Source organism: Polistes fuscatus, unplaced genomic scaffold (assembly GCF_010416935.1).
Source record: "Polistes fuscatus isolate 324 unplaced genomic scaffold, CU_Pfus_HIC Scaffold10, whole genome shotgun sequence".
In the NCBI taxonomy this organism is placed as follows: Eukaryota; Metazoa; Arthropoda; class Insecta; order Hymenoptera; family Vespidae; genus Polistes; species Polistes fuscatus.
In genome coordinates this window covers 4653039-4679663 of record NW_025112998.1, presented here as the reverse complement: position 1 = coordinate 4679663, position 26625 = coordinate 4653039, and the positions used below count along the sequence as shown (strand labels likewise).

General features: G+C 39.8%; 1 protein-coding gene across 1 annotated transcript in view; it reads left to right on the top strand.

Annotated features, from left to right (window-relative positions):
• LOC122525945 (protein dachsous) overlaps window positions 1-26625 on the top strand; it is a gene marked incomplete at its 5' end in the record, with an annotated part of 121795 nt that overhangs the window by 70529 nt on the left and 24641 nt on the right. Inside the window, 5 exons of the mRNA XM_043648987.1 lie at window positions 1512-1692; window positions 6700-7173; window positions 22783-22946; window positions 23099-23503; window positions 25820-26228. Of these exons, the coding sequence (XP_043504922.1) occupies window positions 1512-1692; window positions 6700-7173; window positions 22783-22946; window positions 23099-23503; window positions 25820-26228 (1633 nt within the window). The remainder of the gene's footprint in view (window positions 1-1511; window positions 1693-6699; window positions 7174-22782; window positions 22947-23098; window positions 23504-25819; window positions 26229-26625) is intronic.

The following is a 26625-nucleotide window of genomic DNA, read 5'->3' as shown; positions in this document are numbered from 1 at the left end:
AGTAACTACCCCTCTTCCCCGTTAAATAACATTCTTCGATCCTATATGCAACATTTTATCGTATCTCGTATCTACGTTCTTCGTACCTAAACGTACCTTCCATGAATATTTCTTCGAAAAGGAAAGTTCAACCACGGTCGTCGTGATGTTCCTTCTTTTATTTATTTACTTTCGTTCATTTTTTGTTTTCCTTTTCTATTTTCTTCTTTTATTTTCTAGCGATAAATGGAAATACCCTATCGTAGGAGAGAGAAGGAGATCTCAAGTCGCAAAACTCGAATATTCTCATTGGACAGGTCGTAACGAAGTAATCGATCATCGACGGGATCCGATCCTTCATCAGATCGAAAACGATTCGACGATCTTCGTATCAACTCAGGGCGTATCCCGAGTATTCAAGAATATCGTAGTTAGATCGTACTCGCGAGATATCGCGAGAGTACGCGAGAGGAAACTTTAAACTGTCATTAAGGCGACTCGCTCGGGTTAAGGGGTTCATTACCGTTCCGCAACTTGTTTCTATCTTTTATGCTACCTCTTTCTCTCTCTCTCTCTATCTATCTTTCTCTATTACTACTATCTTTTTCTCTACTAGGCTCGGTTTCTTCTACACGAGGTACACGAGAAGACTACCACCGTGGTACAAATTACGTCTCGGTTGGATAAATTTACGGTCTCGTACTTCGTCTCGTTTCTTCTTAATCACACTTTCGATAGATTCTAATCTCTCTCTCTCTCTCTCTCTCTCTCTCTCTTGGTCGGTGGATAATAATTCGAGTTACACATTTTTTAGATGGAATCTTTATGCCTTCTTAAAACATATGATCTATCTTGATAATCGAATAAAACTAGGGAATAAAAATATATATTTTATAAAGGAAGAATGATATGTAAATCGGAAAATAAAGGAGCATGGATTTTGTTTCTTTTTGTTTTCTTTTTTTTTTCCGTGTGTAAAATCGCAAGTATCTCTCTTCCATCGGATTTCTTCGAGTCGACGATACATCCTCGTAGAAATAAACGAGCCAGTGGTTAACGCAACGGAGGCGTCCATCACCGCCTCCACGTCCGTCCACTAACGTCTCCTGGTAGATACTTTTTTATTTTTCTTTTAAGAGGGTAGGAAGACCGAAAGAAGCCACTCGCAAATTAGTCACCGGGTCCAGATTACGAATGGACCACCTCTCTGCAAAAAGGCCCCTTAGGTATCCCGTTTCAGGAACGTTAAGAGAAATTAAACGAAGTACTTCGACTCGAGCGACTCCACCTTTTAAAGGTGGTTCCCGATGACACGACTCTCTTCGTCATCCCTCATACTAAGTTACTTTTGTCTCATCCTCGTTCCGTTACATTGTACGAACATACAGAAATGAAGAAAGAAAAAGAATTAGGGAAGAAAGATTGTTTTAACATTTCATATGCTATTCATTTAAATGATAGATTTCAATCCCTAGTAGACAATTTGTTATTTATTAAATCATCTAATAAAATAACTTTACTTTGATTTCCAGGTACAAGCTACCGATCCGGATTGCGGAGTAAACGCTATGGTGAATTATACTCTGGCAGCCGGAAGATTGGAAAGTGAATTTCTTCAAGCACGTAGCGACACAGGAGACATTTGCGTGAGAGCACCGCTCGACAGAGAAACTGCTCCCTACCTCGAGATTCCTGTAATAGCCACCGACAGAGGTGAGTTTCCCAAGGAAGATATATTCCTGCTTACTTGCCATTAGGATATCGAAGAAATTTTCTTCATTTGTTTGTTTATTTTTTTCAAAGAATATCCGCGTCACCTAGCTCAGATGAGTATCGACGTATATATACCATACCATAGGACGTATATCGTAGAAAGTTTAAGTCAGATCATGATAATTTACGAGCGACATAGGCCCGTTAAGCCTTGTCAATTTGTTAAGCGATTTATCGAGCGCTTTTAGCGCTACGAACCGAGCAAGTTTGCCGAGTGTGTCTAACCAAAATAGGCGAACGCGACCTGGCCGTTGAACGCTGCGGGCGAACAATGCTTTCTTCCTGATCCTCGTATGTAGCTTTTATTCCTTCGTTGTGCTCTCGCACGGGGAACACGCGATCGGGCAGGTGAGCCGCACCGATACCAAACAGAAATAAACAAATAAAGAAATAAAGAAAGAGAAATAGAAAGAGACGGAGAAAGAAAAAGGATATGGAGAATGCACGCAACGAAGAAACAGAAGAAGAAGAAGAGAAGGTGGAGGAGGAGGAGGAAGAGGAGGAGGAGGAGAATACGCAGGAGCAAAAGGAGCGAGGCGTGAGAGGTGGCTATCGCCGCGCCAACATCTAGTAGCCCTGTAATAGGCTTTATGATTTATGTCGTCGCTGAATTCTGTACCCATTTTCAATAGAATACGACTGCGTTCTTCTTCTTCTCCTTCTTTTTCTTCTTCTTCTTCTTCTTTCCTTCTTCTTCTTCTTCTTCTTATGGGAAAACGTACGGCTTAGCTTAGTGTCGATCCATTGATCGCGGAGATGTCCTGGCGCTTCGTTCGTAGGACAAGCTTTACCTACTTGCTTTTAGTCCTTTCAAGTTTTCAACAAGTTTAACTTCTCGTTTTACAAATATTCTTTATATTATTAAAAGAGAATATTTTTAAATGATAGATACATATATATATGGGGCAAATGGGCAATGCTTTTCAATGGAGTAAAAAATGATAAAAAAGTTTCAGCCAAATCGCATGGAGTCGGAGTCAAAAGTGGTCGATTTGACGTGGAATGCCTCATATTTAATATTCGATTAAGTAAATAATATTAATTATATGAATGATAAGTAAATAATTGAACTTTTAGTAATTGATTAGAAAATATTGAAAATACGTGTAAATTCAATATTTATTTATTTTACATATTTTTATACGAATAACCACGAATTTATTATCATCTAATAAACGGTCGACGTTGCGTACGCGTACCAATTCACGTAATTCTATACGTTTTAGTTCTAAGAATAATAAAAGGAGGAAAGGGGAAAGAAAAGATTAAAAAAGGAAGAAGAAGAGAAGAAGAGTCGGAAAGAAGCCGCACGTATCCCATTGTCGCAGGTTCGCACCGTTTTGCAAATAAGCACGTTTGTATGTACTCGTAGCTCGTACCGTAATTGTCGCTCGTTATCGATACGATTGTCCGACGTGTGCGCGCGCGCGCACGAGAGCACTGGCTGGGGGTGTCACACACGAAGATCGAAGTCTCTGCCGGCAAACACGAGATACACAATAGAAAAGGGCCCGGATATGACGGCGATCCCTGCAGCGCGTAGGAACGTTCCTTTGCGAGATAGAGAAAGAGGGTGGGGGGAGGTAGAAAGAGAAAGAGAATGAGAAAGAGAGAGGAATGGAACGGTGCGGAGGATGCGCTTCTTCTCGCGTGATTTATATCACCCACTGACGAAGCAGTGTATACTTACCAGCACTACCACAACTACTAACAGTAGGACTAGTAATACTACTACTACTACTACTACTACTACTACTACCACAACCACTACTCTTTACCGTCGCATGTTGTCTACTCTTCTCTTCTTACCTTCCCTTTTCTCTCTCTTTGATCGTTCATGCTCCTGTTTGCTCTTAGCTACATGCTGGGATGGTGTAAGACACTGATGCTCATCTCTTCTCTATGTCGATAGAATTTTCATTGATTGTAGAATTATCTGTTAGATTATCTACGTTAATTTTACGGTTAATATCAGAAAAACGTTCTCTTCTGTAAGTATAAAATTATAACGATTAATTTTTTAAATTGTTCTTTCGCTACAAGTAAATATTTATTATTTTTATAGAATTTCAAATGATATTAAAGATTAGTATCTGTAGGAAAAGTTTTGCGAGTTAAGATTTTTCGTGGTCGCGACCGTACAATTTCGGCTGTTCGTAGGCAATACCTACTTACTTCGTCTGATCATATATTTCAGTTACTACTTATGTCATTGCATAGGGAATAGGATTGCATAGGAATATGTCCCGAACTAAAAATCGTAGAGATTTCAAAGAAAAAACATTGTAAAGTATAAACATTCTAAATAATTTGATTAAATTTTCTTTCAATTAAGAAATGAAATATATATTATATTTGACATTAATTAAATTTCAATCTAACACAAAAATACAAAGAAATCGGAAGTGCTTATCTAAACGAGATGCAAGACTTGTAATTAATGTTACCTATATACAAATTCTAAACAAAGAAGATATGTTTGAAGTTATACAAAGGAAAGGAGGTACGTTGATTCGGGATAAAAATGTATTTACGTAGATCGTTGGTCCGAAGATTACGAGAACTAGGAAAGTTAACCTATTGCTTCTTCGACGATCATCGAGCGGAAAGGCCGAAGATAAGTCGAGTTGAGTCTTGTCTTGTATCTCGCGTTAATGGCGAAGGATAACGGTTGGATACGCGGTGGTGATCGATAATTATTACCTACGAGCGAGGTTGCTTTGAATCACGCGCTGAGATCCGCACCATCGGATGAACATCCTATACGCGAGCTTATAAGATCACCTCGAGGTGTGTGTTACTTTGTTTCAAGTTAGAAAAGAGAAAACAAAGAATATGAAAGATAACATAAACTATATATTTAAGTATAAATTATAGAAACTATAAACGCAAATCTTCATTTGGCTTAATAATACATTTTACAAAGTGTCCACGCTTACAATTAGCATTATTATTCGATAAAAAGAGAATAAAAAAAAGAATCGTTATGCGAATGCGCGCATTATTATCTCGTGCAAATTTCAAGCGTATCATTGATTTTCTTTTCCTACATTCTTTTTGATATCTTTTAAAAAATTTCTTTTTATCTCATATATATATTCAGTCGGACTCTCGCGATTACGTTTATTTAACTTCACATCGAAATCCTCTTATCGAGCCAAATAATGTCGGGGTAGTGAACGAAACTACGAGATTTACTTCGAGCAAAGTCGTCATAAATCACTAGAATCCTGCTTACCGTCGTCCTTTTTTCGAGTCCAATCAGCCGACCGTTTTTCTTTTTTTCTTTCTCCCGCTTTCTCTATCGCGTTTTGCATATAAGTATACCTACTACCTCTCCTTCGACAGTTGAAAGAAAATTCATTCAAGGGAGGACTTCTTAATGAAAAATAAAAGAACAAAAAAAAGAATAAAATAAAATAAAATAAAATAAAATAAAATAAAAAAGAAATATAAAATAAAACAAATATGAAAAAATTCTTATCTTAATGAAATGACGACATTCAATGATAATCAAAATCATGTTTATAATTGTATAACATAAGAATGATAATGATCCAACAGTTTTGATTAATCGTAAACGATAAGTTAAGAATGTCTCCTTTAATCCAATTAAGAGGATTACTTTAGTCATATATATTATAAACCTATAAATAATCCTTATCACGAGCGCATAATCGTAGGTCGATTGCTTTGACCGTTATATGGAATCTTCCGATTATAGAAGACGAGTGTTCAGCAAATGTATGTCTATGTGTATCTATACTTGTGTGTGTGTGTGTGTGTGTGTGAGAAAGAGCGAGAGGGGTAAGTGTTAATATCAAAAGACAGTATGTAAATCGGGTAATCCGATGTTTAAACGGTTTACACCCGTAACTCATAGTAATGTATGGACTCGAGTGCTCGAAGGAGCTCCGAGCTGAGAGGAGATTTATAGGTACTAGTGTCATTGGAGTCATGCGTCAACGGGCAAGTTTTCCCCTTTCGTCCCTCGAACCTTTCGACCACCACAGTATCTTCACCAGGGCTGGGGGAGCCTATACTGAGAAGAAAAAAAAATCACCTGGCTTTTGCTCGCGGTGAAGAAGACCAACTTCGTTGCATTCTCAACAGTAACGAAGTCAAAGAAAGCCTTCTTCGCTAAATGTATCAAATGAAAAGCATAAATTAGAACACGAAACATAACGTAAATCGATATTTATTATATAAAACTTAAAAGTTTCGATTTTTTTTTTTTTGTGATCGCTGCATCTTTTGCATTTTTGTTTTGTTTTTTTTTTTCTTGAAATTTTGTATTCAGCGTAGGATCAAAGGGCGGCAAAAGGGAATGGTTAGGTGTTTCCGAAGGACTCAGGGGTGTATCAAGTTTCAAGGCGAGTACATCGAGCACGGACACAGAGACATCGGAGGTGACTTTATTGACACCGGCATCATAAATCTTCGAGACTTAACTCCCACCTCCGTTATTCTCGACATTGTCGTACTCGTATTTCTTCCCCCTCGTCCCCTTGACTCTTTTTTTTTTTTCTTAACTTTGTGCATGCGTGCACAATTCGGCGCACATTCGTAGCCAAGCATGAAATTTTCTTACCTTGTATAACGTTCGAACGAATGCGGGCGTACAACAAGCTCACAGAGGTTGTGCTACAAACTCTAACACGAGTTACCATTTTATTCTTTAGACAATTTCTTTATTTTTTTACTTTGAACTGAGTTACAATATATTGTTGATATTGCGTATATACGATTATGTATTATATTTACGATCGTCAACGGTTTACAATTGTTGAACATTTTAAAAGGATCAGGTTTGCGAATATCAAAGTACACCGAATCATTCCAAACATTCCTAAATCATTTCAAATGGAACAAATAATATGAATTAAATTATGTAAGAAATGAAATTAATTTCATATATCTATTAACAAATATTTCATTTTGTTTCAGGTGGTCTCAGTACAATAGCAATCGTCCGAGTACAAATAACCGATGTTAATGACAACAGTCCAATATTTGAACCACAGAAGTACAACGTGACTATAAGAAACGACGTCCCATTTCAAGGACCAATTTTAAGGGTAGCAGCGAGTGATCTAGATGCAGGATTATTTGGAGAAGTTGAATATAGAATAACCAGTGGCAACGAAGCTGGAGTATTTCGAATAAATCGAAACACCGGTGAACTTCACGTTTCAATGCCAAGTTTTCTTTCAAGATCGGCTATATACAACCTCAATGTTACGGCCACCGACGCAGCTGGATTAAAAAGTACCGTCGATGCGGAAGTTAGGATAACGATGTACTCGCCAGGACACATGATAACTACTTGCGAAAGACCACGATACGTTCTTACAGTTAAAGAAAATCAACCACAAAGTACTGTCATCGGTGGTATTAAGGATACTACGTCATCATTATCAGGTAAGTTAAACTCTACCTTCGCTCGTTCCATAAATAAATTTTTCATCGTTTCCAAACAACAAATGCAAAATTTACAGTTTAATCTTAGATTCGAATCGGCAATGAATCAGTTTTCATAAAAAAATGAAAACCGACTAGGACTAGTTAAACGATCTTTATCAGTTTTTCTTTAGATTGCGTTTCTAAATGTACCGCGTGAATGATCAAGGTTAAGATTCCGTTATGTTGGAATACTCTCCATCTAAAAGATCAAAGAGAAAAATAAAACAAAACCAAATAGACAAAAAATAAAGAAGTGCAACGTAGCATGTAACTCGAGCGATCGTCGTTAGAAGTACCCAGTTCCGTCGTAATCGCAATAGCTCCGGGGGTCATCGAGAAGATCGGATAATACCTTCCGCTCATAAAAGAAGTAATCTAAAAAATTTGAGAAACGCGTTAGCATCTTCTCCTCGAGCTAGGCAGACCTCGCGAAAACGTATACAACGAAAACGTATTCCACGCGCGGCGCTACCGCGTTAGCATAGTCGCGTCACGAGAGTGAATAAGAAGAGGACTGCGACGAGGACGACGAAGAAGAAGAAGAAGAAGAAGAAATGGGGGAGAGAAGGAGGAGGAAGAGGTGGAAGAGGAGGAGGAGGAGGAGGAGGAGGATGCGAAAACGCCTACGTGGCGATTCGGTATACCTACAAGCACGTGCAAAGCACGATACACTATCGTAGGTAAAACGAGCTTGCTCTCGAGAATATTCTTCTCTTCTTCTTTCTTCCATTGGCTCTTCGGTTGGTTCCCTCAGCGAAGAGAAAGAGGGAACGAACGAGAGAGAGAGAGAGAGAGGATAAGAAGAGGTAAGAGAAGTTGGTATGAGCAAACGGCATGTAAATCATACGAGAATATCTATTCAACGTGATAGGAACGTGGAACACGCGTCTCGTAAGGATAACGCGCCATGCTCGTCACGGGTACTTCGTGCTTGGCTTCGTGCCCACAGGATTCGCAGTTTTCCTTATTGGTAACGACCCCATTTTGACTTCCATTCGGATAATTTAAACTCGTATTGTCGTACCTACCTACGTTCAGTCCGTCTACGATCTCTCTTCTCTTTCTTTATTTCTTTATTTATTTATTTATTTCTTTCGTGATCTTTTTTTTTATTTTTTTTATCTTTTTTTTTCATTTCGATCAACTAACATAGAAAACCCTGATGGATTGTCTGGGATCTTTAAACTCGAACAGGTTGATTTTCACCATGCGGGTCCTTCGTTTTTAATGAACGAAAAACCTTGAATCAATACCCAAGGTCGTAGAGTAGATTAAAATAATTTCATAAAAAAGTAAGAAAGAGTAAACAAAAAATAAGAAAAAAGTACAGGAATAAGCGAAGGTCCGTCCTGATGTACCAAGTAGGGTTTGTAAGGCGGGTGGAGTGGGAGGTGGGAGGAGGGGTGGGTGAGGTACGTAAAGGAAAAGGTAAAAGGTAAATGGAGGGAGGATGAGAGGTACGTATCCGTGTTTCCACACTGGTGGTACATCCGATGCAAGATACGGCGCGTCACGACCTGCGCTCACCGCGCCATATACCCGGTGCACCGTGTAAAGTGTCTCGGCGTGCATCGAGCACGGCTCCACGGTACATTATAGTCCCGACAATGGCGGATAGTTTACACGGTGGTGCCTTACCGGTGGTGGTCGTATTGTTCGACCGCCATGGCCCGCATATGCAGACCTCTTGCATATCAATGCGGATACTTTCGCGAGAGGGAGAGAGATAGAAAGACCTTATCCACCTTCCTCTCCCTTTCTCTCTTTCTCTTCTTATTTCCTCTTCTTATTTCTCCTCTTTGTCATATTATTTTTTGTCAACATTTCTTTTTTATCGGAAATATAACACGATCCCGTTGGTAACGAAATGTGTTTCCCAAGACGAGTTTCAAAGTAATGTTATAATATTTCTTCTTTTCTTTTCTTTTCTGTACTACTTTTTTTTTAATCGAAGAATTTGACGCTACGTTACGATCATTGCTATCCTTAATGACGAAAATTTGTGCACGTTTATTCGTAAAAAACGCAATTCATGCATATTGAAATGAACTCATCTACTTTAAAGTAAGTACATTTACATATTTCTTTTTTTACCCGAAACGCTCTTCAACTCTTGCCATTTAAGCAAGATCGTTCCATTTATCGAAAGTCGCTGATATCCTCTGGATCGAATCGCTGATTTTAGTCGATGATGATGAGACAGAGAGAGAGAGAGAGGGAAGGAGAGGAAGGAGAGGGCCACGCGTCCACAGAAGAACCTGTTCGCGCGAGAAGATGCGGCCCGGCGTGCGAGTTCGCAATATTTGACACACAGCAGCCAATCAGATTATCAGATTAAAGTTGAAGGGAGCCGGTGAACGTTTGTGAACGCTTGCGCACAAGGCACTCTATACATACACACAGACACTACGATTCGCATCGATGCTCAGCAGCTATCTTTTCCCCTACCCCATTTTACGACACCTGTTTCGATGAACACGAACTCGTTCTCCAGATGAAAGGAAAGGAAAAAGAAAAAAGGAACGCCATGAAAAAAGTTTACGAGAGAGAAAAGACAATGAAGGAATATCGTTGTTGTCCAATTGAATTTGTCCTTAAAGCAAAATTTCACAAGCTTCGAGAGAAATCGAAAAATAGTTGAAATAATTGTGAAAATTATAATTTAATGAATACTTAATACTCGCGAATTCTCGATTACATCGCCGACCAACATATCGAGCGTGGATGAAATAAAATGATAGGGGAGGGGATTCTAGAAATGGAGAAAAACGGATGACGCGGGACTTGTCCCCTCGAGGTCGATACTTAAAAACACTTGGAAGTAGACGAAGTCCTTATTGGGTGCGTCGTTCGAGAGGTGAACATGCCGGATACTGTATCCTTCCATAAAACCTCGCGACAAAATGAGGAACGGCTTTCATTTTACGGCCGAGTTTATAGCACCTCGAGAGAAGAGAGAGAAGAAAATCATCGGTCCGCATCAGATACAAATGAAATCTACCAGTCTTATCTTATCTAAGAAAACAACAACAACCGGCCGCTCCTAACTTTTCAGATATTCCACGCATGTTTGAAAAAAAATCTTCGAAAATCAGTAAAAAAGAGGGAACGAAATTCTTTTTAACGTGGATCGGTTTTTAAGAAAATACGTGCGCGAACTGCTAATATTACTGACAAATTTGAATCATTCGAAATAAAGGATTCCGAGGAAATTCTGACTTGCTAAAGATGAAGAGGAAGGAAGCATAATCGAATACCGTGACACCCGTGAAACGAAACAAGATCGATATGAACGTACTACACGACGATAGTTTGTCTTTTCTCTCGGATGTACGAATCAAAGCGGAAAGAAAGAAAGAAAGAAAGAAAGAGAGATTCCTTTCTCCGAATCGTTTCAAAGTACATCGGAAGAAACGATAACGACGGTAACAAGCGTCTTCGTTAAGGGTTTAAACGTAATCGCATAACGATCGGGACTTTCGCGACTCGTATTCTCGCTTCGACGAACTTTCCCGTAACGATCGTAAGTCTCGTAAGAGTACCTAAGTTCTCCAATCCAATTGGATTTTCATCGTACTTTTAAAGTTAGCGCATTTCTTCGGAATAAAACAAAAGTAAGTAAGTGAGTAGGTAAGTGAGTAATAAGTATCCACTGTTAAACGTCCATCTTGGTTAGGCTCGTGTTCAAAGTTCCCCGAGTTAATCGAAAATACTGGTTAAAATGGTGGCAAGCGTCCGAGGACAGGCAAGGGATTCCATCCGAACTAGCAGTATTTCGTACTTTTCGGAGTCTGAGATTCTTCGTCCCGAGAGAATGCGCCTCGTGTGCCGTTGAAAGAAGGAATAAGATGAGAAGAAGGAGGTGCAGGACCGTCGTCGTCGTCGTCGTCGTCGTTGTCGAGGTCGCATAAATCGTCGCGAGTCGGATTCCGGGCAGCCGAACGCAAGCTGCCATTGTCCAGGACTTTTTGCCCCTCTCTTTCCACCATGAAAGAGAGAAAGAGAGAGAGAGAAATGCTAGCTGCTATGGAGCTGCACTCTTTGCATACGCTTTAAATATCGCCGCTCCGTTCGCCTTTGAGGCCCCTCACCCTCACCGGATCCTACTCCTCCCCTCTTTTAACTCTTTCTCGACGTGGAATGAGATACGAGGGATTGCCGATGTGAAACTTGACGATTCCTTTTCGTGAGAGAAATTTTCTTGACTTTAATCCCATTTGATTTTCTCTTTTTTTTTTATTAACAACATCAAAGTGACAACATTTTACATCGATTATTTCGTGTTTAACGTTTGATTCGTTTCAAATCGATCGATAAATTCAAATAGAATTCCCTAATATTCTACTAAAAAAAAATCAAATTTCTTTGCCTCTCTTGCTTGTTTTTGCTTGTTTCGTTCCTTAATTTACGCGCGAGATATTGAATTTTGTCGACCGGAATACTGGTTTCTTGAAACGTTCCTAGTCGCGGTTATTATCGTTCTCCGCTCGTGTCTTCGTAAATTCCACGATATCGAAAGCGTGGTAATATAATCGAAATCTCGTAACGGTCGAACCCAGTTGCCTGTATCAGCCACGATCGGTAACAATAACGTTAACGACAAATACGCCTACCAAAAAAGCCGATTCCGTTCCTCTAATTGGTCGGTCGTGCCGATATACGATGAGAAGAAAAAAGGGTTGAGGGATGAGGAAGAGGGGGCATGGTAGGGGAGAATGCTAGGCGGAGATAATTATTTCGACACGATCAGGAGGAGCCGAAGTATCCTTGGCCTAAACCAATGCTGATTGTATTAGCACCGTTTTATATTCCAAGATAATTTTAATTCCATGACAAGAGTCATTTAATTTATTTATCACTTCTCGTAAAAAACCCGACTACCCTTCCTTTTATTTCCTCCTTTTATCCCTGGGTCTACTTAAATCTCGTCATCGTACTGTCCGTCTTTCATTCCAAACTAAGCGAGATAGAAACAGGATTCATTTCATTTTTATCGAAGATCTTTTGTAACGATAAAAAAGAAGATAATATGAACGATCGAGTCTCCACGTTTCCGAAATTCTTTATAAGCGACGAATCTTTTCGTTCGTTTAACGATTGCTATAAAGATCAAACTATTTTTTTCATGGCCGATTAAAATCCATTCTCGAGTTTTTTTCAAAAATACGCGTGATGAGGTCTTTCCGAACGCGGTTGAGTATACAAATGGAATTGTGACAGGTTTACGTTGAGAGTAGTGGGATTGTTTTACTTCGATAAAATTGCTACGAAAGGAAATCTTTTCTTTTTCTTTTCTTTCTTCTTTTTTTCTTTTCTCTAACAAGATTTTATTATACGAATATGTAGTTACCTTTAAAAGTTCTTGTCCGTCGCAATCGTCTTGTCCACCTTACATTAACTTCGTGCTTACACCGGACTTGCAAATTTTGTGCGACCGTCGTCGTTGTCGTCGTCGTCGTCTGTTGGTTGGTTGTTCAGTCCACGAAACTACTCGCTGAATATCCTCGACTTTCTGCATCTCGAGCGAAGGGATTTCTCGAGGAGTTCCGTGCTGAAAGATCCGCGGTTTGAGATAGCAAGGAGTTTCTTTTCTCTCTCTCTTTCTCTTTTCACCATGCAACGACGAATGCTCGCGGTCTGATTTGCGTAACTCCGTTCCCGGAATTTTGTACACCCCCTTCCGTCTCTCTCTCTCTCTCTCTCTGTCGTTCACGTTTATATTTCTATCCTCTTTCGGCACGTAGAATTCGGAGTGGAAAGAATTTAAATAGAATCAAACTGATTCAATTACCATCGCGTTCGGAAAGTAAATTGGACCGTTTCGATGTAGAAAGGTTACAAATCGAGCAAGATCCGATCGGTAATAACGATCATTCTTTTTCCCCGATTGTTCGCTATGCGTATTTCGACTACTTTCTGCAATTCCTACATATATCTGGCATAGAGAAATGTACACTATTAATTAGAGTGAAATTACATAATCGAGGATATCGGTAATGATCGGTAACTCTCATAATTCGTTCGAGTTTACCTCTATTAAGTTTTCCGTGATTGTAGGAAAGTAATAAAATCTACGTTAAGAAAATCGTTTTCGCATAAATACTTAAGTATTTTCTAGATCGATACGTAAGCTCAATTACAGATATAAAGGATCCAGAAACTAATGTTTAGTTCTTCCTTTTCCTCTGGTATTAACATCGCCATGAGAGATGGGTAGACGAAGGGGGGCATGGGGATGGGGATGGGGATAGGATGGGGATGGGTAAAGGGAGAGTAAAAGAAGCTCGGAGCACGTATGATAATCCCAGTTGGCTTCGCTCGGCGGGCCTCAGCACCCGTTTATATCATTTTCGACAGCGGCTGTTTATTGCCCGATGCAAATCGTTCTCTCTCTCCGTTTCGAGAGGGACGACCTCGTGGCATCTCGGCAAAGTACCGCGACGCTGTGGATCTTCTTGGGTTTTGCTCTTTCTCCATTCTACAACTCTTCTCTAGTTTATCACATCATTAGCAAATTTTATTGCACAATACCAACCCTTCAATTCGTTCCACGGTTTAATCTACGTTTAGAAATCCAAAATGTATCTCTTTCCGCAAGATTTACTAAATAAAATCAAATAAATAATTGCATTCCAAAGATTTAGGAACAACGAACATTTGGTAAAATGGAAAGAAAAAAAAGAAAGGAAAGGGAAGGGAAGGGAAGGGAAGCGTCGATCGATTTGGAAAAGGGAACAACAACGTGCTTGATCGGGTTCCTCTCAAGGCTAGGAAAAATCTTAAAGCGAGTACCTCGGTGAATCGGTGGAATCCTTAGATGCTCGTAAGATATACCGAAGCGCGCGCACCTCGGTACGCCTCGGTATCTCGTCTGAACCGTATACGAAGCGTTTCTCTCCCTCGCACATATATACACATACAACTTTAATGCATACACCTATATACCTATAGCACGATCGCTGGTTATTGGAAGACTCTGCTTGTACTACCGCAGTGGCTACGACGAAAAAAGTACGCTCGGGCGTGCAGAAATCACGGCTACTTTTACGACGTGAATCCATGTATGTGAGAATTGATGTAGGATGTGTGTATATGTCTAAATGTGTGTGTGTGTGTGTATAGATACGCTGAAGATACGGTGCATATGCCGCGATCCTAGATGTTGTAAAAGGCCAACGATAGACCGGCTCTCCCTTTTTCCCTCTTCTTCCCTCACAATCCCCTTTCCCCAACCCTATCCCTCTTTCGTATATGATGCACCTCCTCGACCCTTATCTCGCGCCTCGTTATCGCCGTTTACCATCGCCGCTAGCATAGACGTTCTCCGTCCCTTTTACTCTCTCTCTATCTCCCTCTTTCTCTCTTTCTACCTTTCTAACAATGTGTATGTGTGTGTGTGTGAATATATAGGTATCTATACGTCCTTCTCCTACCACAGATGCATTTCTTTCTCTCTCTACCCATCTCTTTCTATCTTCCTATCAGGTATCTTGTGCCGCTTCGATTCGAACCTCTTTAAGCTCGTGCCTCACTTTGGAATTTCGACGAGGGAGAATTACCACAGGGTAATACTAGATGAGATTGTTTCCTTGCGAAAGAGGATGGTAACTCGTTCAAGAGAGAAAGAGAGAGAGAGAGAGATCGTTCAACGTTTTCACGCATTTAACTTTTTTCCACGTAATTGAGGAGGAAACTGTTGAAGAATCTTTGATGATACGTCATCGAATACGAGCGAATTTAATTTCAAAAGTTAATTTTGTTTTTAAAATAGGTATTTATATATACGTTCGTATATCGGAATGATAATTTTTTGAAATAAATTATACTAGAGTAACAATACAAGAAACATACGAATATTATTATTTATTCATCCCGTAGTTAGAAACACAGATCGAATAGGCTTGTGAATCTGAATCTAGGAGGCCCCAAGTTGGTAAGACAACGTCTACCGAGCCATGTACGCAGAGTTTTGAACGTGTAGGAAAGAAATCTTCTTCCTGCGAAAGAAGGGGATAGCAATGGTGGTAGTTGTAGTAGTAGTAGTAGTAGTAGTAGTAGTAGTAGGTCTTTGGTGGTAGGCTCGCGCTAGCTAATGTCGAGCATCATTTTAATTTATTTTCGCGTCGTTGGATGCCCGGCAGCCTTATTGTCGCCGTCCATTGTCTTGTCTTTCTTGCGGTGCAGCGTCTTGCTAGAGAGACTCTCTCTCTCTCTTCCGTTCTCTCTTCTTCTCCTTCTTCTTCTTCCTCTTCTTCCTCCTGCTCTTTCTACTCCTTATTCTCGTTTTTCTCGAAGGAACATAGCCGACCATTTAGCCGCGTCCTACTCCAGGACGTCTTACGCATGTACGAAGCCCTATTCGTTTGTTTACCGATCTCCAATGCGAGCGTACGTTTCTTGCACTATTGTGCACTACTCCAATGCACGGCTCTTGCTACGATCCTCGACGTAAGTATATACGTGTATATCCTCCTACCAATGTTTTAAGAAAACGATTTCCATTTAGTATTTGTAATCGCGTTAAATGTGATAACGCATTTGAGTGAAATTATACGATCGGTTATAATGTATTCTTTATTATTTTGAAGAAAAACACATATATATCAACGTTTCTTTGGTATATGTTACATACGTGAGACGAAGCAATTTTTCAAATATTTACTCGAATGAGAAGAAAACACGGGTTAAGTTTTTTCAACGGGACGGTTACATTCGAACGACCACTCGCGACACTCTACGAAACTGAGGGAAAAACGATCTCGTAATTAAATAATGATGATTAGCCCCAGGATTCGCGGTAGAGTCGAGCGACGCGATGAATGCGATGAAGAAGCGATATCGCGGGTAAAGGAACGTTGTCGTTGACGGGGGTCTGCTCGTTCTTCTTCTATCTTCTTCTTTCTCTCTCTCTTTCTTCTTCTTCTCTCAAGAGTCTTCTTCTCCTTCTCGAGACTATCCGGCTTTCTCTGAGCCAACTCGCGACCCTCTCCTCACATTTCAATCCTATGTCGATTCGTTTAAGGAATATATATTGACGTGTCGTGGCACATAGACGCTAGGAGGACTTTACGAGACAAGATCAGGCTAACTCCAATCCCATATACCTAAAACGATTTCTCTTACTATCGGCAACTTTAATAACTGTATATACATCGGTTATAAAATCCTACACACGCAGGCACGTACGAATTAGTATAAATTCCTTTTTATTATATTAACAAGAAACAAAAATATCCACGAGAATAATTATTGTTAATTGTAATTAACCTAATTACTAATGTAGTATTCGTGAAAAAATTGGGCCGTTGGACTGACTGGACCGGGACTCGAACCCGGATCTTCCGCTTTTCGGGCGACTGCTCTTTAACCGTTGAGCTATCCAGGACCCACCGTCCAATCTCCTCATGAATGCCTATTTAAGTGTTTGGCTTGGAGACGCTCGCATCCCACACTAATTACAACGATTTTACGTAATTCTAAATTGTTAAAAAAAGATGAACCAATATCGGTAAGAAATACTAGTGCATGCAATTAGAGTTCGTGGATTGTACGTTAATTAACGATAGAGAAAACAAATTTTTCTCTCATCTTTCTACTAAGTAAGCTCTAAAGTAAAAGAAATAAGAAAGAGAAAGAGAGAGAGAGGGAGAGAGTGAGAAGAATAGAAGAAAATGAGTATCGTTCTCACGTGATCGTACCTATCACGATCGGCTCTTATAACCGAGCTTACCGGTCCAATTAAAAATCCTCGGATTTATGCAAACGATTAAGGGTTCCTTTCATAGTCTTACACTTGGTCTTGGACGTCTTAGCTCCGAGAAACCCGACTTGGGACATTCCAGGAGTCCTCCGCGCGGGAATAATCGATCGCGCCGGCTGCCGAGCACGTGTGTGTTAAAATGAAGAAAAAAAAACATTAGGTATGGGGATCGGAGGAAATGAGGGGAGGTGGAAGGGAGGAAGAAGAAGAGGATAAGAAAAGAAGTAGGAGCAAAGGTAGCGAGAGAAAGAGGCCGATCCCCATATTTAGAGCGGTACGGCTCGTAATTCGGCGGGTTACGGCCTCGCAAAATGGACTCCCCCTGGCCCCCCCTACTCCCCACTCACTCTCTCTCTGTTTTTCTCTCTGCTTCTTTTTCTTCTTTTTCTTTTTCTTTATCTCTTTTATGTTTATTTTTCTCTCATCGTCGATAGGGTAGCACGGTGATGTCGATGGAAATGTGTTCGTTGGTGTTGGTGGTTAAGAGATGGCCAGGCGACAAAGTATTTAACGTAGGCGATTACGACCTTTTCCTGAACGATCGTAAATGCGCGAGTCTCTCTCGTCGTTGGTGAGCCAGTGTGTGATGACGGCGCCGCCCCTGAAAGAACACAGCCGGCCGGCCGGTGACCGGACGACCGGCCACCGGAGTCCGACCTCGCTCGGTCCATGGGATGGCCCGTTACGAGTTAATTAGCAAAATAAAAGGAGCTCCAAACTTCACGACTACCATCTCGGTGAGCCGAGTTATTGAGAATGGTGGAACGTAAAAGGGAGCACCGCGTACGATACGTATCTTATATCGATCTATCATTATTTTTTTTATAGTATATTTCACTGATTTTATATTCTAGTTCTATAAGTTTTCTTTATCATTTCTTTCTCTTTTTGTATTGCAATGAATTATAATCGTAGGTAGAAATATTTAAGATACGTATTGTATGTATCTTACGTACTTAATTATACTATGCATAAAGTTTCTCGAAAAATTCGTGCCCCGCGATCTATAAATGTAAAATCGTTATCTTTGTATATACATTATAAAATCTTCGTGAAAATATTTTAGATCGAATCTAATGTTTTCTATGCAAATCTATAAATATTTCTACGTATAAACTTGAGATATAGATATTATTGAACGATCGTCGATTAATGGAATATCTCTGTTTAAGGGATCATTATAGATAAAGTCAATCTCATAGACGAGATTCACGGCTGATCGTTTGGTAATAGATTACAAAAAAATAGAGAAGATTGCTTAAAGAAAAAGAAAATAAAATGTGAAAATAAACGAAAGGAAGTTTAGAAAGAAGGTTGAGAGGTGTTTTATTAAAAGATAAACGTTTCGACCGGTTTATTATTCCGATCGGCGCTTCTGAAACACGAGAAGCGACAATAAAGGATAAGCGCTCGTCGTCGAGTAATGCCGATGGAAGGAACAACTTAAAGCCCGTGACAAATACGAGCCTGAACGACGACGTACAACGCGCTCTCTTACGATTTACGATCCTTCTACATTCCCAAACCCCCTTTTCGAACCACCTCGCACCCGTACCAATAAAACACCCCACCCTATCCCTTTCCACCCACCCTCGTCAACTTAGTCTCTCTCATCCTCTTCCTAATGTCAAAAGGAACGATCTAATTTAAGAGATTTAAGCTGCGACCCTCGCAACAAAGTGAAGAGTTAAAAAAAATAAAAGTTTAGAAAAAAAATATATAATTCTTCGGGATAGATCGGTCGATTATTCCGATCGGTGATCATTCGAAATGATTTCAACCAGTTTAGCAACGCCTTGATTTCAATATAACCACTCGGTACCAATTAGAAACTTTTTACCAAGATCGACGACGGGATCGAACTAGTAGCTACCAAGTAACCAAGCTACTCTCTTTCTCTCTCTCTCTCTCTCTCTTTGTGAGTATCTTTCTTTCTTCCACTCGATCCTTGCAAACTCACTCGACGTGTTTTCCGATCTACGCTCGATGCGGCGAACGCAAGAGCAAGAGAACTACATGGGCGCCGAAGGAAGAAGACGAGGAGGACCTACACCATGCTCTCGATAGATATATACTTTCTATGGGAAAGAGGAAAATCGTTTTCGAGAGATAGAAAAAGAAAGAAAAAGAAAGAGATCTCACGATCGTTCGATCGACTAGAACGACTTTTCGTGTATGGTCTTTTCGGTTTTCTTGTGATCTTCTTAGATAAATGTACACTGTTTCACGTTTAGATCTTGATTAGAGGTTGATCTTGATCATCCAAAGAAGCTATTGGCATAGAGAAAAAAGTTACATACAATTATAGGATTGAGTCGTACTTATCCGAGTTAAGTTAGGATTTATCAGAAAAGTTACCGAGAGAAGTTTTCAAGTCGACGCCCATGGTGATCGTCGAAGGGTGGCCTCTAGTGGACTCACGTGAAGACTATAGAACAAAAATAAATAATCAATAACGTACTACTACCGCGAGGACCCTTGCAGAGTCTTCCATGTCTCTGTCTTTCGCGGCCATCGTTGTCGAGTATAGGAGAGAGAGAGAGAGAGAAAGAGAAAGAGAGAGAGAGAGAGAGAGAGAGAAGAGTAGTGCGTTGTACACGTGAGAACGAGGCGAGCAAGGTATCTGAAAGGAGAAGGAATTATACGTCGAACAAGAAGGGAGAGAAAGAGGGGGAGAATAAGAAGGAAAGAGAGAAGTAGGTACATGGGAGTCAAGGAACTAGAAATGGATTCCGTTTGCGCGATTGAGAAGGAGAAAAAGGGAAGGAAAAGGATGGGGACACCAGAAGAAAAATAGAGAGAGAGAGAGAGATAGATAGAAGAGGGGGTTGAATAAAAAAAGTTAGCACGATGTCGGTTGCGAGAGACACTGCTAGGGCTAACGAGAGACTTTGTAAAAGAAAAGGAGGAGGAGGAGGAGGAGGAGGGTGAAGATGGTAGTAAATAAGGAAAGAGAACTCTGACCGAGACTTACCGTATACCTCAAGTCTCGACATTATACTACTAATCGTTTATAGGGTAGTTACCATGTAGAACGCATGAGTTTTTATATGTTTCAAACCGACGAAACTAATTGAAAATATTTTCTTATACTTTCGATGCCTAATTTTTCTGTTCTTTTTCTTTTTCTTTTTCTTCTTCTAAATTATTTTCCGTTCTGCATCCCGCGACGAGTATTCATGAATATTAACAAAAGATAAAGGAAACGTAGTTTTGACCAAGTTGCAAAAGGGGCGAGAATCAGTAATGAGTAGGTTGCAGAATGGTTTTCTCTCAGTTGTCGAGCAAGGTGCTAGCAAAAACTCGCTCTCGATTCGCTTCACGAACGCTCATCGGTCTCAGAAAGAGAAAGAAGAGAGAAAGAGAAATAAAAAGCGAGAAAAAAAAGAGAGAGAGGGAGAGAGAGAGCGAGATATTCGGGAGAAAGGTTCCAGCGTATTAATCAAATACACGAGCGATTTGTCTTCGTTACACCCACGATGGCACCCTGATGAGAAGAAGGAGACCCTCGGGAGACATGAAGAAAGAAAGACAGAAAATGTTCTCTTCCCCGTTCCGATGACCAGGAATCATTATTATTCGTTCGATCAAGCAAGCAAGCAAGCAAGCGAGCGAGCCAGCGAACAGGCAAGCAAACCCCTTCTCGCGGATTTCGCTCAAACTCAGCACGCATACTTTCATACTTAGGTATATATATATAGCAATGGAACGATAAGCTCGATCGCTCGTTAGTCCCAAAGGATCGATTCTATGCACTGATGGTGTTGGAAAAACGATTCGTCTTTCTCGTGGCCATGAAACGTGAAAGAGTCATCGATTTTCTTCGATCTCTTTCGGAATCACGTGTCTGTCTCGTGTCGAGTGGATAATTAATCGAACTTTGAGCATTAACCTAAGCCATTGGCAAATTGCACTTTACATTACAGTACAGTTTAAAGATCCTTTAGATATTTTTGTTGTATACCAAAGGTCAACAGTCACGATATCATCGATCTTACCTTAAAGATACGGAATGAGTATTGCGATGGAACGATATATTGAATAAATGTTTTCTTCTTTTTAAGAATAAAGCCAAGAGTAATAAGATACCCGTTGTCGGTCTCTTTTAACCAAAAACAAAACTACCGGGATACGTCATAAATGTTAATCCGTTTGATGGAAAAATCTATTAGATCTTTTTCTCCTCGATAAATTTTTATCGAATCCTTACGTTTTTACTTAATCGATCCAAGGATTTAGAATCAGATCGGTCAAGTTTGTGTTACACGAGCACACATATTCGTAACACGTATATGTATATAGGGCGGAGTTTGAGGGAAAGGTTGGTGACGAGGAAAACGAGTATAAATAGCGGTCAATAAATTATGCCGGTCACGTAAGGGAACGAGTAGCATCTTTAAGGACACTGCCTGAACGGCCCGATGTCACTCGATGTCACCGATGACGGTCATCCATGAGTAGGATGAGAAAGAGGTGGAACAGTTGGAGTAGGGTGAGCAACGGGGGGGAAGCTACTTTGCCGTCGAACGCCATCGGATATCGTGGAAATGGAAGAGATCGTTCTTAGACCGCCCAGCTACTCAACAAGACTCTTTTATATATATATATATATATACCTCTTTCTCTCTCTTTCTCTTTCTCATGGACACCGTTCACCACCAAGTCTACCTAGTTTTTCCTTCTACTACTCGTACGAGAAAAACTCGGCCGATACGTCGACGTAGATCGAGAGCAACGCGGGAGATCCGCAGGATTTGTCGGAAGCGTGATCGAGTAAAAGAGAGAAAGAGAGAGAGAGAGAGAAAGAAGAAAAGAGCGCGTGCTCCGTGATCTTACAGCAAAAGGGAAGATCCCGATTTGGATCAAAATCGTGGAGGATCGATCTATCGATCTCTACAATTACCCGTACGCGTGCACTGTATGTCTAACTCCATACCGTATTTGATGAACTGTCGATCACCCTCCTACGGTGAAGTACTTATTTCTCAATTGATTTGAAAATCATATTTTTAATAAATAAATACAGCTTTATCGGACGATAGATCTATCAACGATATATCAAGAACCTGATCTTTAAAGTTAATTTACATCACACTTTATAAGTACCAATGAGATCGATCGAAAAAAAAGTCTACACAGTTTTTGTTCGATCAGTCTTTCCGAGAGAAAGAAAAATCATTAAACTAAATTACTTGCGATCATGGGACAGAGAAGGTTGAAACAGGTACGAGTCTCGAATGTACATTTTGATGGAGCCGACTTAACAAACAAACATGGAGAAACCTTTTGGCTAATTAGCCAAATTAACGGGATACAAAGCGTTCGATCGTTATGTCGGTTACAAGGACACGTCGTCGAATTCGTTTTCGGTCTTTTCGTTTTCTTTTTTCAAAAGCGTTTACACATCCCCCCATGCACTTTCCTACCAAAAAGTCTTTTCGTGCGTTCGTTCGTTGGTACGAGTCTCTTGTCCGACCAAATCGAAGCCATTAATCGAATCCGAGTAAATAAATTGATTTGACATCCCGTACAACCCTCGAATTGTTACGCTACGAGTGGGTCCTACATTTTATCTTTTAACGTTTCGCCGAAACACCCGATACAAAAATCTTAACAATTTTCTACTTTTTTCTTTTATTTTTATTTATCCTCTATCGTTTAAGTGGTTTGCCAAAAGTTCATGAATTTCCTGAATAATGAAATAACGAATTAATTAAGCAACGAAATAATTGAATACTTTAATTTATCTTTCTGTCAAATTCATTTCTTTTTTATATTAATATTTTTGTTATTATATATTTTTTCAGGTGAACGACCAAATCGATTTTACTTAGCGACAGACGAACCTGATCTATCCATGGATCCCAACACGGGGATGCTGAGGATTCGATTACCCCTCGATCGAGAAACACGAGACAAATACATTTTAAGCGTCGAAGCGAGAAACGGTGTTTCAACTGGATATTGTCAAGTGAGTTGGTTATTCTTTTTTGGTAATACGATATTTTTCTAATCCGTGCGGAGAAAAAATAAAAAAAAAAAAGAAGATGATGTTGTTCACGATAACATATTTTTCTTATATTTATTTTAACGTCAAATATTTGATATCAATTTGTCTCTTAGGTGGAAGTATTAGTGGAAGATGTAAACGACAATGCACCCTTCTTTCGAAGTGTAAGCTTACGAATTTCGGTACCAGAATCTCATCCCCTCCACACAGCCCTGTTCGTAGCACACGCAACAGATCGAGACTCAACACCACCATTACCAATTCGTTACGTGTTAGTACAAAACAGCAACGATTTATTCGGCATAGATGGACGTACCGGTGAACTTTATCTAGCAAGACGATTGGATTACGAAACTCAACAGAGGCATGGTTTGCTGATAAGAGCTTTGGATGGTGCAGGGCTCTCCGCGAATCTTAGTTTGAGCGTGGAGGTTCAGGATGTGAATGACAACCCCCCAGTGTTCGAGAGGAACGAGTATCACGTGGAGGTTCCCGAAGGCGCCAGGCTCGATTCCCAAGTGAGAAAAATCTTCATTACACGCCCGTCACACGCCCATTTATTTGTCCAGTTGAATCCGTTTCTTTTTCCACGATGTATGGGTGTCCGTATTAAATCTTTCCGCTTGTGATATTCACTACCGGTCAAAAGCTTATAATCGCTACGTAAATTCAGAGAAACGGGATATTTGTATATATTTAAACAAAAATGAATACCTTAAGAGTAATCGAGGTAGATCAGTTTGTCCAAAAATCTTATGAGCAATATATTTTACATTTGATATTATTTGTTACTTATCAGTTTGTTTTTTTAAACATTTCTAATCGAATATTTTTCAATGCTTCTCATAGAAGTTACCAAAGATGTTCCAATAAAATAATTCATTAGGAGCATTACTTTAAACTATACAAAACTAAGCTATATAAAAGCATAATAGACAATACAAAATCTGAAATCTCTTAAAACATAATTCAATTTGTTAAAAAGTTAACAAAAAAATCGGAGGATAAATCGCAATAAGATTTAGAATCTTAGTAAAGTTAATAACCTCTTAACGTCGGAGTCTCCTTAACTTCATTATTCTCTTCATTTGGATTCTTAAAGTAAAGTCTTCTTTAGCGAGTATGTAATTTCATTCGGTGGGAGTTATGTGTTTTAATAGATAATCGTCGGCCGTCTTCGTATTACGCTTCTGAATCAACTCTTTAAAGAAAGAGAAACGAGAGAGAGAGAAAAAGAGTGAGAGAGAGAGAAAGTAACCTAGACAAACGACTAGAAAGGGATTAGCTAAGTCGAATCTTACTCAAGAGGGATTAGCTTCGACCAACCGAGAGCTTAGGAAAGAAATTGTATTCTGAGATTAATAGGAAATAGCTTGATTATCTGATATATACAAATGTGAGTGAAGCAACATAAATGTCAGTTTATAGAATTGATAGGTAACAGAGCTGAAATTAAATACGTACAAGATTTTCCGCGCTTGTCTCGATCAAATAAGTGATTTGAAAAAAAAAAGTAATGAAAAATAAAGAAAAAGAAGAGGAAAAAAAAACGTCTATCATTAGTAAGGATGCGTTTTACTTGAACTCGTATGAAAAAGATGACAAAAATGATCATCAACTTATGGTATTTTCTCTTTCTCTTTCAATGATCGTCATCGAAGAAGATCTTTCTGCGGGACGGATAACCCAAGCAGGGATCTTTCTCGCGATGTTAGCAACAAACGAACGTAATCCCGAATACGAGGATCCCGATGACGAATGACCCTGAGATCTTTGCCGCAAGATACGCCCGTTAAATGACGTCACATTTTTAATACAACTCGCACGAGGGAGCGATAGAAACGACCTTTCTCTCTCTCTCTCTCTCTCTCTCTCTTTCTCTCTCCCTCTCTTTCTTTTTCTCTTTATTTCTGTCTGTCTCTCCTTTCTTGAACCTTCTCCTTCTTCCTCATTTCGGTACTCGATCTTTCGTTTTATCTTTCTCTGGTGTACACGTATATATCGGTAGTATCTATCGGCGAAACAGATCTGTGAGCTGTCGGTGCTATCTGGACAATATCTTGGCTTGCAGTGCTAAAGAAAGAAAGAGAAAGAGAGAAAGAGTACATAGCAAGAGTAACTTGGCTGCAGTGAGCGTAACCCTTCACCCGGTGCGAACTAATAACGTACAGTTAGACACATTACAGGCTGCTCCCACGTCAGGTTTTCTTCTAATGGTACCCTCGTCTCCACCTTCAGTTTCATTCTGGAAATCTAACAGATTCTTCTTTCTTCCTTCCTTCCTTCCTTTAATAATATTATTCTATTCTTTTACATTTCTTTTTATTATTCGTTGATTATTTTGCGGGGGAAGGGGAACAAGGTAGGGCTAGGTTTTTAATTTGAAATTGTATTCGTATTCATACTTGTGGTATTTGAAGTTTTATTGACCTTCCTAATGCACGATACTCCCTCACTGGAAAAGATCGACCGGTTCGAACGGGTTTAAGGTTCACGGGGTCCTAGAGGAAGTGTAATTAATACGGAACGACCGGATCGACGAGAATCTTTTCTTTTTTTCTCTCTCTCTCTCTTTTTTCCTCTTATCCCATTGGATACTTTTTCTTTCTTCCTATAAAGCCCATCGTACTATGAGAAACGTTTGACTAACACGCTTGAACCTACGTTTGATCCTTTATAATATCCGTTATTAAAAAGACTCGACATTCCGAGGTTTCTTTTAATAAACAACTTAGTGTATGTAAAAGAAAATTCGATGAATTTTAATCAGTCAATTTATTAAGAAAAAAAATATCTTTTCTTTACATTAACGACGTTCATTTTATTTCTAATAGATTCTACAAGTGACTGCAGTGGATCTCGACACAGGAAACAACGCGAGATTGAGTTATCGTCTCCAGGGTTCCGCGGCGTTTCGCATCAGTCCAAACACCGGATGGATTTACCTGGCGCAGGTGCTCGATCGTGAAAGCGTCGATCGGTACGCGTTAACAGTATTGGCAACGGACAACGGTTCACCGGCAGCTACCGCGAGTGCTTCCGTTCTCGTATCCGTTCTCGATGACAATGACAACGAGCCACGTTTTGAAAAAGATTTTTACGCTTTCGAATTATTGGAAAATTTGCCGTCCGATACAATAGTTGGTTCTGTCAGTGCAACCGATTCCGATCTTGGGAAAAACGCTTTACTAAGATACGCCATCGTTCAAGCTAACAGCAGCTTTTCTGTGGATCCTGATACAGGTAAGGAACCACGTTGTTTTTTTTATCTTCCTTTATTTTTTATTCTCTTTAGGATCAATACTTTATTTGTGATTCATACTTCCATCACTAATCTCTAATCCGATTACACGCTTGAAATTTTCTATCATTGGTATCGTGCGAATAGAATACATAGACGTCATCTCGCTTTCGAAAATTTATTGCTAATTGGATACATTAAGCGGACCATTACCCAACGGCCACCGGCGTATACCTTAAAGATTCTTCGAGATCTTAGAACGAGAATAATACACGTGGGGATATCAATGACGAAGAAATAAAGCATCCGAGAAATAATTTAACGGAAGTAATCTAACAATCGGAACGATTCCATCTCTTACGTTCGGGCCAATGATCCGATTCTCTTAATATCTTTTGT